Source organism: Nematostella vectensis, chromosome 1 (genome assembly GCF_932526225.1).
Source record: "Nematostella vectensis chromosome 1, jaNemVect1.1, whole genome shotgun sequence".
NCBI classification, from domain to species: Eukaryota; Metazoa; Cnidaria; class Anthozoa; order Actiniaria; family Edwardsiidae; genus Nematostella; species Nematostella vectensis.
The window spans coordinates 639,064-652,784 of NC_064034.1; the positions used below are offsets into that span (position 1 = coordinate 639,064).

The 13,721-nt window shown below is 42.7% G+C and overlaps 2 protein-coding genes and 1 non-coding gene across 3 annotated transcripts; 2 read left to right on the plus strand and 1 right to left on the minus strand.

Moving 5' to 3' along the window:
- Window position 1: 1 nt before the first annotated feature.
- On the plus strand, window positions 2–2,941 carry LOC5505836 (translocon-associated protein subunit delta). Its single transcript, XM_001626548.3, has 6 exons — window positions 2–145; window positions 880–998; window positions 1,246–1,320; window positions 1,510–1,599; window positions 1,827–1,889; window positions 2,101–2,941. Exons 1-6 carry the CDS (start codon window positions 85–87, stop codon window positions 2,206–2,208), a joined length of 516 nt encoding a protein of 171 aa, XP_001626598.1. The 5' UTR covers window positions 2–84; the 3' UTR covers window positions 2,209–2,941.
- Window positions 1,089–1,159, plus strand: LOC116606662. The gene has a single exon (XR_004291983.2). It is a non-coding gene; the product is annotated as a small nucleolar RNA SNORD61 (small nucleolar RNA).
- Window positions 2,286–13,685, minus strand: LOC5505835 (N-fatty-acyl-amino acid synthase/hydrolase PM20D1). The gene is made up of 11 exons (XM_032374170.2): window positions 13,019–13,685; window positions 11,888–12,117; window positions 10,492–10,578; window positions 8,744–8,877; window positions 8,350–8,469; window positions 7,859–7,931; window positions 7,206–7,267; window positions 6,768–6,846; window positions 6,185–6,256; window positions 5,599–5,712; window positions 2,286–3,600 (listed from the first exon to the last, which is right to left on the minus strand). The coding sequence occupies exons 1-11, from the start codon at window positions 13,272–13,274 to the stop codon at window positions 3,325–3,327; spliced, it is 1,503 nt and encodes a 500-aa protein (XP_032230061.2). The 5' UTR covers window positions 13,275–13,685; the 3' UTR covers window positions 2,286–3,324.
- Between the last annotated feature and the right edge of the window lie 36 nt (window positions 13,686–13,721).

Sequence of the window (13,721 nt, forward strand, 5' to 3'; positions counted from 1 at the left end):
AAATACGGCTGTGCGAGAGTTCGCAGGCTCATCAGCTCAGTCACGTGACACCGTTCTTTCTCTTGCAGCGTGGTGGACCAAGGAATGGCGGTTGCGAAGTTCTTTGTGGGTTTTATTGGGCTTTTAGTCCCACTGCTTGCCTCAGGTACCCTCAGACTTGCACAATTTGACGTTTAGCTATTTATTTTCTAAATTTCAGGTTATTGTGATGTCGAATCCTTAATTCTTTCTGTAGGAAGCTGTTTTTGGTCGTTCCTTACACAAAGAAATTCGGCGGCTCTGTAGTGATGACGCGACATTCTTTAAATCTTTATTTTCACAAAGTTAGAAACAGAATTTGTTTTTATATTAAGTTCCAGTTCTTGAACATCGTGTTTGCTATTTGTTGGATAGAACTGGCCAAAGTTTTCACAGTGTGTGCTTTCGAAGTTGCTTCAATGTTTGCCACGTTCCAAAAGAGTTGGATAAATCGGAAAGCTTCAATGACCACTAGAACTTTTCAAACTTTTCTTGTTCAACAACATATTTTAAAAGACTGAGTAGATTTTTTCTCTCTTCTTAAATGTTTCCTTTGTTTTGTGAATTTGCTTGTTTGATATATAATTTTGGTCCCTATTTATTATTGATGTAGTTGGATCAGATCCCCATAGCTACCTATACCTTTCGCATTGCCTTGTTCTTCCAAAAGGTAAATGCTAGAATGGTAGCAATATTACTGACAGCTTAACCCCAAGAACTTCTTATTTCATACCAAGTTCTTCTGTAAGCTTGCCGACATTGTCCTAAATTTTTGCTTGCCTTGTAACAGTATTTGATATTGTTAAAGACAATCGTATTGTTAAAACAAGATATACTTCTAATGTTTCTTTTGGTTTAAAGGTGAGCCATGTGTTGGACCTAAGGCAACATCAACTTCTTACACCTCAACCAACATCTTCATGTCGTCAGAAACAGTCTTCCTTACTGAATTCTCCCTTGCATGTGATAACAACGCTAAGGTTTGTGATATCAGTCTTCCTTACTGAATTCTCCCTTGCATGTGATAACAACACTAAGGTTTGTGATATCATAGTGATTCTGTCATTGCTGGAAGGATGAACCATAATCGCTACAATGATCCAGAGTGATTATACACTTTCCTCTAAGAAGTTCTGACCAGTGACCAATGACTTAGAACAGTAGGGTAGCTAATGTATGCTGCATTGATTTTGAGAGTGGCTGTTAAGTTTTCCTTTTATATTTCAGGATGTCAGTCTGTATGCTGAAGTCAATGGAAAGGTTATGCCAGTCACTAGATCTACCGATAACTCCAAGTACCAGGTACAAATCCCATCATAAGGCAGTCACTGTGACTTGTCTGTAAGGATGAACCATAATCGCTACAATGACCAAGAGTGATTATACACTTTCCTCTTAGAAGTTCTGACCAGACTTGAGCCACGTCATGGGCATTGAAGGTGTTCCAAGATTTCTTTTCAAGATTCCTTATCTTTGTTGTCCCTTTTCCAGGTGAGCTGGTCAGAGGAACACAAGCAAGCCAAGAGCGGAGTGTACACCATCAATTTCCTTGACGAGGAGGGATACTCCAATTATAGAAAGGTGTGTAGAAGTTTTTTAAAGACTTATTAACATGACCAGGACTTCTGTTTGTATAGTGGTACCAGTTTTCGCAGTAGACTTTTTCCCCTTCTGAGGTTGAGAGTGGTGCAACACAAAGTATTTCAGGGGTACCAACATCCACATGACCCTCCAACCCGAGTGCAACGTTACTTGAAATAGGTGTATCAGTGCAATCTGCCCATGTTTAATTCCTATAATGTTTTCAGGCCCAGAGAAGTGGGGGATCTCTAGACATCAAGCCTCTGTTTACCATTGACATCAACCATAAGGTAATGTACTGATATTATTATTGCTATTATATTATGCTGTTTGTTGTGGCCAGGAAAAGTGATGATTACTTCAAAATCTGTCAATCCAATGAGATCTTTATGACCATGATTACACAACGAAGTCAAAAACTGATATTTCCTGGTCAAACAAATTGCGCACTTGTATTTGACAGACAAATACCCCTCTTTCTAACCTCAATTTGCTTGTTAGGGCGCCGGTCGTGAAGGACTGTGGGTACAAACAGAGTTTATTGCAGTTGTCGCTGCTCTTCTCATCTGGTGGTGTGCCAACAATGTCAAGAGCAAACTCCAGGAATAATAGAATTTTATTACCATCTCTAGCCTCTTTTGAAAAGAGAACTGTATTTAAAATAATTAAAAACTCTTTTACTACAATTTGTTTATCATGTTTATTTAAATGGCTATGGAAGTGTTTTGCTACAATTTGTTTCTCATGTTTATAGGGTGTATTTTACAATTTGTTTCTCATGTTTATGGAACTGTATTACTACTATTTGTTTCTCATGTTACAGCGCAACCAAGAAAACTGAACACCAGGAAAAAAATGGAATGTTTGTTCTCACCTATCACTCGCAAGATATTCAAACATTTAACTAGAATCATGTCTCAACAAATCTTAGTGTCCGAATTCTTGCGTCATTCCACACATAGTTTAGGTGTTCACGGTTTTACTGGTTGCGCTGTAATGGGAACTGTATTTTACTAGAATTTGTGTCGGCCCTTTACCTGCACCTGAGATCAGTTTATATCCCTTGGTGCTAAAACAGGAGCCTACAGTAAACACCTATGAAAGTTGACATGCTTGTTGCCTTGGGTAGCGAGCATGTTTCATTCCATAGGTACACTTCTGATAGAACTGGGTCCACTGCCGGGGTGCCATCTCTTATCGAAAGCTGAGTCAACCTTCAGAGAAAGCTTTTTAGGGGACTGTTTGCAAGTGATGAGGGACTCCAGGTTATCAAATAGTGTCTGTGTCAGGTTTTCAATTTGTAGTTTGATTGAGATTGTTGAATAAAAGAGTATTTGGAAAAGGTGTTCTGTGTTCTACTCTTCAGTTTCCATGGTACATCGAACGTTGAGAGGGAACAACATCGGATATAAATATTGGGGTGGTCTCTAAAAAAGTCTTAATGCCTCGCTCTCAGGGGCCCGTTCAAGTATTTTAAAAGATAAAAGGTTTACGTCAATCTTTCAGAACGAGCAACAACCCTTGCAGCATTATCTTTCACCTGCAACGTTCCATGACAGCCGAATTCTCGTGTGAACTCAAATGTAGTTTGCACGTGATGGGTTGGCCAAAGGTTGAAATGTGTGAGGGCTTAGTTCCGCGTATTGGCTTGAAACACGCAAGTTCAAGCTATAGTGTCCCCGCGCTCCGGAATATACGCTGTCCAATTCGAAACAGTCTATTGCGTTATAATTCCGATTTGAGCCTATCCCGAGAATGGACCAAGTCTGTATTTCGTATAAGATGGTAGTAATAGTTAATAGTTTGCTCGTAGTTTTTGACGCCTATGCGTTCATTCACTCCGTGTATTCGCTTGAGATCAGAGGGCTCAAGGAGTGATGGCATGAATCTGTACACGGCGTCCGTGAGGTGTAGGTAATGCTTTGTGTCCGTGTTGGCAATCATAAGGCCCGGAGCCACGCCCACACCCGGGAACACCTGACGTACGCTCTGCGCGATCGCCTGGAAGAAAGAGGTTGTGCTATTAGTCCGTAGGCCAGGATACGAAACCCACACCCCCTTAGAAAACACCAAGAGTCCCGTCCACGACGAACATGTCAAGTTACGACTACGGTCTCGCAGTCACGTACCTAGGAGATGCCCCCCCCCCTCCCCTCCCTTGGCTGACAAAAAGTGGGTCATTTCAAATATTGTCAAATACCCATCAAACCCTGCGTATAGGCGACTGTTCAGGCTTACTGTTTAGTATTCCCAGAAGGAAGCTCCGAGTTAATTGAGAGGTCAGTTATTCAGAGCCCGGCCCTGCCCCCCCTATTCACTCAGAGAACCGCCCGTCCTCCTCCTCGCTCTAAGTCAGAGAACCGCCCGTCCTCCTCGCTCGCAGTCAGAGAACCGCCTGTCCTCCTCCTCGCTCTAAGTCAGAGAACCGCCCGTCCTCCTCCTCGCTCTAAGTCAGAGAACCGCCCGTCCTCCTCCTCGCTCTAAGTCAGAGAACCGCCCGTCCTCCAACTCGCTCTAAGTCAGAGAACCGCCCGTCCTCCTCCTCGCTCTAAGTCAGAGAACCGCCCGTCCTCCACCTCGCTCTAAGTCAGAGAACCGCCCGTCCTCCTCCTCGCTCGCAGTCAGAGAACCGCCCGTCCTCCTCCTCGCTCTAAGTCAGAGAACCGCCCGTCCTCCTCCTCGCTCTAAGTCAGAGAACCGCCCGTCCTCCTCCTCGCTCTAAGTCAGAGAACCGCCCGTCCTCCTCCTCGCTCTAAGTCAGAGAACCGCCCGTCCTCCTCCTCGCTCGCAGTCAGAGAACCGCCCGTCCTCCTCCTCGCTCTAAGTCAGAGAACCGCCCGTCCTCCTCCTCGCTCTAAGTCAGAGAACCGCCCGTCCTCCCCCTCGCTCTAAGTCAGGGAACCGCCCGTCCTCCCCCTCGCTCTAAGTCAGAGAACCGCCCGTCCTCCCCCTCGCTCTAAGTCAGAGAACCGCCCGTCCTCCTCCTCGCTCTAAGTCAGAGAACCGCCCGTCCTCCTCCTCGCTCTAAGTCAGAGAACCGCCCGTCCTCCTCCTCGCTCTAAGTCAGAGAACCGCCCGTCCTCCTCCTCGCTCTAAGTCAGAGAACCGCCCGTCCTCCTCGCTCTAAGTCAGAGAACCGCCCGTCCTCCCCCTCGCTCTAAGTCAGAGAACCGCCCGTCCTCCTCCTCGCTCGCAGTCAGTAAAGGGCGCATGGTAAACAAACGAAGCTCGAGACTCTGGTACCCAGGGTACCCGTCCGTCAGATTGTCGCCAACTCTCAGAGATTGAGTAATTTTTAAGGAGGCTCGTTAGTAATTCTTTATAGCTATTTTTTTAATTTAATCGTTATAAAAATGTCGTCTCAAAGAAGTCTCAAATCTTGTACGATTTAATTCGTGTTTTTAAAGGAAAATTTAATCATCCTTATTTGATGTGCTACTGTTTTATTTTATTTATAGGTAACTGTTTTAATGTTATTTAACATATGGACAGACCAGTATTATGAACTTTCCAATATATTTCCCAAAATAACTGACCCTTTTTCTTTAAATAACTTATACTAAGGCATGATGGGGATCATAGTGGCAAGTCTAAACTGACCATGTAAATATTTTTTGTCCAAATAGTCCATTTTCTACCTTGCTTCGGGAAACATTGCGTTATCTTTTAATTTTTTTTAGAGAAAGTAGTTACATCTCAAGAAAGCAGTTACAACCCATGAAAGCTTAGTGGTTGTCTTCATATATACGCAAATGACAGAGGTATAAATTATTTCGATTAGATGACCAGAGAGCGAAATCCGTACAATAATTATTAAGATTTCGAATCCACTTGAAAATTCAATGTCTTCTCTTAAAAAAACGATAAATAAGCAGTTCCGTGCTTCCTCGTTTTAGTGGAGCTTAGGACCCTACAATACAGTTACTTACCAAGTTGTGTCCCTATCCCGTAATACAATATCGAGAACGAAGTGGTTTTAACCCGTTCTCTACATTTCACCTGATATCCAATGGCATGGCTGTCCCAGGACGAGACGGGAGAGGGGTCCTGCGAGGCAGTCACACGAAGATGAACCCGGTTATCACCGATACACTTGCGGTCATGTTCAACCACCTACAAACATAACAAATTACTCGATACAACCCATCGCCACTGGAAAGGGACACGCCCAAGGGATATCGAGATGTATCGATACACTGACGGTCATGTTTAACCACCTACAAACATAACAAATTACTCGATACAACCCATCGCCACTGGAAAGGGACACGCCCAAGGGGTATCGAGATGTACAGATACACTGACGGTCATGTTTAACCACCTATAAACACAACAAATTACTCGATACAACACATCGCTACAGGTTAGGGACACGTCCAAGAGATATCGCGATTTATTAGATGTGGTAAAAAAAAATTTACACAGAAACAAGTGTACGGTGGTGGTGAGTAAGAAGAATCCAATTAATGTGTCAATGTGCCAGTTAGTACGAGTACCGTGTAGCTTAAACTAACGTAAAGGAGGAGAACAAGTATGCACTATTGCTTCTTTCTTAGGATTATGTAATCAATCAAATTGACATTACCTCACCAATGGTGTTTTCCGGATGCACTCTATGATTAACAGTTGCAGTAGCGTCTGGAGCGATAACGTTACCCTATAAAACGATGGCTTTTTTAGATTGGAAGAGAATACTGAAAGGCTGTTTTCTGAATTACGTGTTAAATAATGCGTACTAGACGCATGGCTGGAGTACCGTAAAATTTTGCACCCCTCATTTTACCTATTTAAATTTCGGAAAGAGCGCGTGCTTAACATCTAGGTGCCTTGAGAATGGTATGGTAGCATTTCCCGTGGCGCGCCTTGATCGGCTAATAAAAAAAGGGTGGATAGACATGGACATGGTCGGGGGGGGAGGGGGGGTGTAAAGTGGAACACTCAGGTGATATGAGACGTGAAAGACGTGGGTATCTTGAGCCCCGCCTCCAACACTTACGGCTGTTGTAGTGGGATGGGAAGGGAGAGCATAGGTAATGGCAAGGGTTACGCGCGTCGGTACCCCCGCCTGGCACATGGTCACGGCAGTTGTGGTGTGGGTCACCAAGGGGAAGGGGGGACTGTGGAAGGTAGGGGGCATAGGTGATGGGAAGAGTTTAACGCGAAGGTACCTTAACTCCCGCCTTGAACATGGTCACGGCAGTTGTGGTACGGATCATACTGTTTGTTGAAGGAGTCTCTCCCAGAACACTACAGACCAAACCAAACAATGACATCATTACAACTGCAACAAGACTTCCCTGCAAGCAAGAGGCCTCTTTTCTCTGTATTTCGCTAGGCAAAACATAGCAAAAACGCAATTGCAATTGAGTTATCCTCCACCGCAGGCGTCTATGAGCTTTAGAAAGGGTAAAAAATAATTATGTTTCTTATGGCAGATTACCGGCCGCCACGTAATTTTTTTCCCTTTTTCTTTTCTGGGCCACAAGGAGGACTTTGCTTGCGAGAGAAGCAACGACCAACTAAACAAAAGTAAAAGTGTACGGGTCTTTGTCTATCTAAGCACTCGTGATCATGCAAACACTTGCCATATAACCCGCGTGGCTCACCTGATCAGAAGGAACTTGAAGAGCCAAATGTTCGCCAGAATAATCCGAATTGGAAACGATACCTGCAAGCAATTTATTATTTAATTGCTTTGCTGTAGTAATCAATGTTCGGACCAAACGGCCTTACCTTATCTGATTGTCATAAAACTGTGAATTTTTCCAAGCAAATTCTATTCTATGGTAGCCACGATATCGCGCGTCGCACTATAAATCATTTTTAGAATTTTATTACTCTTTATAAATAAATACACCTATATACCGTAAGTCCTTCGCTTGTTGTGGAAATGCATACAAAACGATAGAAGCTTATGTATTTTTGGAGCAGGTTTCTCAAAAAACGAGCGTACCGGGCCATGTGCTGTGCCGTGGAAATGCATACAAAACGATAGAAGCTTATGTACCTTTGGCGCAAGTTCCTCAAAAAACGAGCGAACCGGGCCATTTGCCGTGGAAATGCATACAATTAACGATAGAAGCTTATGTACCTTTGGCGCAAGTTCCTCAAAAAACGAGCGAACCGGGCCATTTGCCGTGGAAATGCATACAAATAACGATAGAAGCTTATGTACCTTTGGCGCAAGTTCCTCAAAAAACGAGCGAACTGGGCCATTTGCATTGGAAATGCATACAAATAACGATTGAAGCTTATGTACCTTTGGCGCAAGTTCCTCAAAAAACGAGCGAACTTGGCCCGACAGATGAGCTGGACATGGACACGACTCGAGCCTGGGGGAAAAAACAAGTTTAACTTAAAAAATCACCCAAACAGTTCTTCATGAATACATCTATAAAAAAAAAGACAAATCCAGGATTTCTTGGGATGGGGGGGGGGGGGGCATATCTAATATACTAATAGCTAAATGCGGGTGTCTGTATGGCGCCCCTGGCTATAACCTTTGAGAGGATGCAAATGTACCATGAATATCATATCTAATATACTAATAGCTAAATGCGGGTGTCTGAATGGCGCACCTGGCTATGACCTTTGAGAGAACGCAAATGTACCATGAATATCATATCTAATATACTAATAGCTAAATGCGGGTGCCTGAATGGCGCACCTGGCTATAGCCTTTGAGAGGATGCAGATGTACCATGAATATAAATATACTAATAGCTAAATGTGGTTGTCTGAATGGCGCACCTGGCTATAGCCTTTGAGAGGATGCCGATGCTGGACTCCTTGGGGGGCATCGAGGCGTGTCCTCCAGAAGTGTGAACGCTAAGCTCCACCATCATATAACCCTTCTCAGCTACGCCGATTCTAGCAACAGAAATGTAGAAAATTCTTAAATATCATGAACATGAATATCATCAAAGGGAACATAATTTCTAGGATATCCAAGTTAAAGACGATCAAGCAGCAATTTCTAAACAAGCGCAAGTCAAAAGTCGTGTGAAGGCGTAGCATCCTGAAAAGTCATCGGTCACTTCACCCAAAAGAAGCGTGTGCGAATTTGAAAATGCCTTACAACATTTTAGAATGTCTACAAGAAATAGATTCAAAAGAAATTGTTTGTAGAAGCAGAGTTACTCACATGGCATAAGGCGTGGTCAGACCTGGGAAGACGTTTTTTACAATGACCATTCCCTCGTCAACGATAAACTCGAGTTTAATATTCCTGGCCTTCAGTAGCATGCCAATATTACGCGCTCCATCTGCACCTTGAACCTATCAGAAAGCTGCATCTAGATTATTGGAACGAGGCTCAGGATAACACCCCTGAACAATTTTGCATGCGGGGAGGGGGGAGGGGGTCGCGGTGTCTGTCTCCACACAATTTGTTTTTGAAACAGCAACATCCAGGCCATTTTCCGGCCAAAATATTAACTACGTACTAACCGAGAGTAAGGTCATGCCGGGAAATATCAAACTGAGGCTTTTGGATGCGCCAAAGCCGAGGTTTGATATTTCCCGGCATGACCGAACGGTCAAGGTTAGTAAGTTGTTTATTATATGGCTTTTTAAAATAAAAATGACGAAGAAACAAATCAACTTTCGGCTTTCGCTTTCGCGTCAATATCGATTAGTTTATCGATCGATTTCAAAAAGGCGGGAAAACAAGAAACACTCGGGCGCTGCCAAATCAAAAATTGAAATGAGTGAAAAGATTCAACAAGTTATTGGACGACTTTTCGGGCTATTTCCCTATTATTTGCACCTTTTGGAAGCTACACGTTTTATCACAGGTGAAGTTGATCCAAACAATAACAAAAAAAGCTCAGATGTCAGTCTTCATGGAATGTATGGACCGTTTAGTTCCAAAACTCCAGGTATATAGAGAACAAACTTCTGAAGTAAAATGAAAAGGCTAATCGCTTTGTGCATACCTCCAGCAAGTTATCCAAAAAACTCGGGGAAAAAAGCTCAGGCTAGGTTGTTCGAGACCGGAAATGAACGGATTCTGAAATGTGGATCTCGGCGCCTCGGCAAGTCTCGGATTTAGCCATCGCTACGCCTCAAGGTAAAAGCTTCTCTTTAGCTTACCCCTTCACCATGTCAACATGACAGCTATAAGTATCTCTTTAGCTTACCCCTTCACCATGTCAACATGACAGCTATAAGTATCTCTTTAGCTTACCCCTTCACCATGTCAACATGACAGCTATAAGTATCTCTTTAGCTTACCCCTTCACCATGTCAACATGACAGCTAAAAGAATCTCTTTAGCTTACCCCTTCACCATGTCAACATGACAGCTATAAGTATCTCTTTAGCTTACCCCTTCACCATGTCAACATGACAGCTATAAGTATCTCTTTAGCTTACCTCTTCACCATGTCAACATGACAGCTATAAGTATCTCTTTAGCTTACCCCTTCACCATGTCAACATGACAGCTAAAATTATCTCTTTAGCTTACCCCTTCACCATGTCAACATGACAGCTAAAATTATCTCTTCAGCTTACCTCTTCACCATGTCAACATGACAGCTATAAGTATCTATTTAGCTTATCCCTTCACCATGTCAACATGACAGCTATAAGTATCTATTTAGCTTACCTCTTCACCATGTCAACATGACAGCTATAAGTATCTCTTTAGCTTACCCCTTCACCATGTCAACATGACAGCTATAAGTATCTCTTTAGCTTACCCCTTCACCATGTCAACATGACAGCTATAAGTATCTCTTTACTTACCCCTTCACCATGTCAACATGACAGCTATAAGTATCTCTTTAGCTTACCCTCTCACTATGTCAACATGACAGTTAAAAGTATCTCTTTAGCTTACCCCTTCACCATGTCAACATGACAGCTATAAGTATCTCTTTAGCTTACCTCTTCATCATGTCCATATGCAAGGTAGAAGCTTCTCTTTGGTTTTTGACCAAGTTTGAGTAATGCTTGTACAGCTTCTAATGATGCCTATCAATATAAAAAAATTGTCAAGCCCTAAGTGTTCAGGACATTACTAAGGATTTAGGAAGGGGTACACAATCAGGGACGTACGTGGCTTGTGTGCTATAAAAATGTTGCTAATATATGGTCATTCAGGTGTATTTCAGCTGGCCCCTTGCCCCTGTGCTAGCTGTCAGTTCCCAGTATGAACTGCATCAATGTGGCATTCAAGTGGGACGTTTCAAAGAATCTGGTGTAAGAATCTGCAGAAAGTTCCACCACAACTATGGGCGTCTACCCCACACCATCTTTTCTTACTGGCATAAAACCAAGATGACCAACCTTACGAATACTGGGGTTTTACTTCAATTGGAATGTATTTTATGGACTTATCTGTATGAATAATGAAATATTCTTAGGGAAGGGTCATCATTTAACGGATGGGGGGAGGGCTGCTATGTTTGGGGGGAGGGCCTTATATTTTGTACAGGTATTCTGATCAATTTCCAAGCCTGGAAATTAAATATTTTCTGGGGAGAACCCCAGACCCCCTACAAAACAGATAAATAAATGTGATGCACCTTCTGTTTGCACTTTCAGGACTTGCGTTTGGCTGCGCTGAAGATCATTGTCCCTTTTATTTTGGCTTTTATTTTTGTTTTTCTCTTTTTCAGTTTTGGTTTTGTCAATTTCAAGCACTGAATTTACAAATTCCATTTATGTCAAAGTTCCCCCACCCCCACTAACTTTTCAGATTGGTGGTATAAAAAGATGTGTAAATAAGATTTCAGTTTGGGAGGAGCTCATGATGCTGTTTTCTATTTTATTTAGGTTTGAACAATAATGAGCATTTCAGATGTTTAAAAATGCCAAAATTTTTACATGGTAGCATGCCCTCAGACGCCTATACACAATATTTATCTGCGGCCCCTTCATGGGCATGCCTAAGTCAGCCCCCCCCTTCCCCTCACACACACAATAATTTGGCCCGGTCGTCTTTCATCGTTTGTACAGCACGGTGCCGTAAAGAGTGCTTTTAGGGTTATAGAATTTGCTGGTTCGACTCGAAGAACGAGCTGTACGTAGAGCATTCCAGAGACTAGACGACAAGAGTATAATTTGAATAAAGTAACCATCTCCCCCATCTTGGGGGAGGGTCACCATTTTTACACTTTAGATTGGGGAAGGGTCACCATTTTTACACTTAAGATTGGGGGAGGGTTACCATTTTTACACTTTAGATTGGGGAAGGAGTTGAAATTTTTTGAACCAGAAAAAAAAAATCTAATAAGCAGCCCCCCCTTCCCTTAGATAAGGTTTAAAATCTTAATCTTACCATAACCCCATTTTTTACATCTAGTGTACCCCTCCCCCAAATGTAGCCATCCTTGACACGCCCGTCAAATGGGGGCACATCCCATGATCCTGGTGCAGGTACCACATCTAGATGACTGGCTATCATGTACGGCCTCAGGGTGCTGTTGCTACCATGGACCTGGATTAACAAGCTGTAGTTGTTAATCACTTCAAAGGTAACCAAAGGATGGTGGAAGACGTAGGAGAATTCTGTGAACAACCAAAAGTGATAAGTTGGTTAATTGCAAAACACCTACCATATCCTGCTCAGTTGTCAAATCTCCCCAGGCCCCTGTTAATGCTTTAGATAGGGGTGGACACACAGGCAGAGTGCACCACTTTCTCAACTGCCAAAAAGTGCTCTTTTTCTATAGACTTGCTAAATTTTAGAACTTTTTAATATGGCAGCTCCTTTTTTGCGAGCACAGACTTTTTGAAAACTATGCACACACAAAAATTGTTTATATCTATCTTGCAACTTCCTTTATCTCAGTGCTTAAATATTGTAATATGTAAAATTACCATTGTCATTGACTTAGAAAGGGAAGCTTAGCCATACGAAGATAATAGGGGAATAAATGGGCCCTTATCTACCTTATCAGCTACCCTGAAATGGAAATGCAAATAATATTTTAAAATTCAACCACGTTGTATACAATTTTAATAAAACCGATAGTCAAGGCATCTCTGATCCAAGTTATGTTTTTCCCGATCCACTTTTATTAAAACGTATTTCATTCGAGGGTTCATCAAGCTCAAACTGAATATCAATCAGAACCAACAACACTTTTTGGTCGCGTGAGCGATAAATCGACAAATGCCACAGGGAGCCCGTTCTACAAAAAAATGTTAATAACAAGTGCGATTTTATTGGGCTCAAAACAATATTCTAAATAGTCTCCCTTTTGAGTTGCATGACTTCTTATCGTTTATAAAATAATCAAACAAGTCTGGGCTTACAAAAAATTTTTAGTTCTCTACAGTTAACCTCTGTCATTCAACAACTTAAGATAACTTTACACACCCCCAACGGATGTGCAATAATCACAGCTTTTAAAAATACATCACGGTTTCTAAATCGCCTTAGAGTATATCCCCTTATCCTGTTTACCTCTGAGTATAAACTCCTTGAATTTTAGCAGCTCTGTTCGGTTGTAATCTCCGGGCCCCCAGGCGACAGTTCTGTAACGGAGAGCTTGGCTGAATCTCTCGAGAGCACTTGAGTCTGCGGTTATGAAATCTTCGTCAGTTGATAAACAAGGATCCTCGACTTTACGGTTCAAGGTGAATACAAGAGTTCTGATGACGAGAATCAGCGCTAAAGCAAGAAAGCTTGCAAGAAGAATGTTGATAATACGAAACGCCATGATTCCTTCTCTCAAATTTGTTTTCTTTTTTCCTTGTCAACGAGTCATTAACCTCGCACCAGGCCGCTCGCGACCTTGCACGATCCACCACGAAATATGACATCTATCAGATGATAATTAGTAATTCTTACAGAACAAGCATGCAACATCAGTGAAAACTTTGAATAAATCAGGATTATTTCTGATCGGTTTTTCGGAGAAACTTTCAGTGTCATGTCTATGAAACCGGCCATATTCCCATTGCTACCCCCCGCCCGTCCCCTTCCAAAGCAAGAGGGCCCTGGAAGGGGTAAAACGGGAGCCGTGATTCGCCTTATTTTGGGCCGGGAAAAGGCCTCCCCTGTAAAATATACAGTACAGCCACCGGGATTTTGCGAGAACAAAGGCCGGAAAACGGGATTCGGACCCACCTTCAGACCCTGAAGCAAGAATACTACCCCCCCCCCC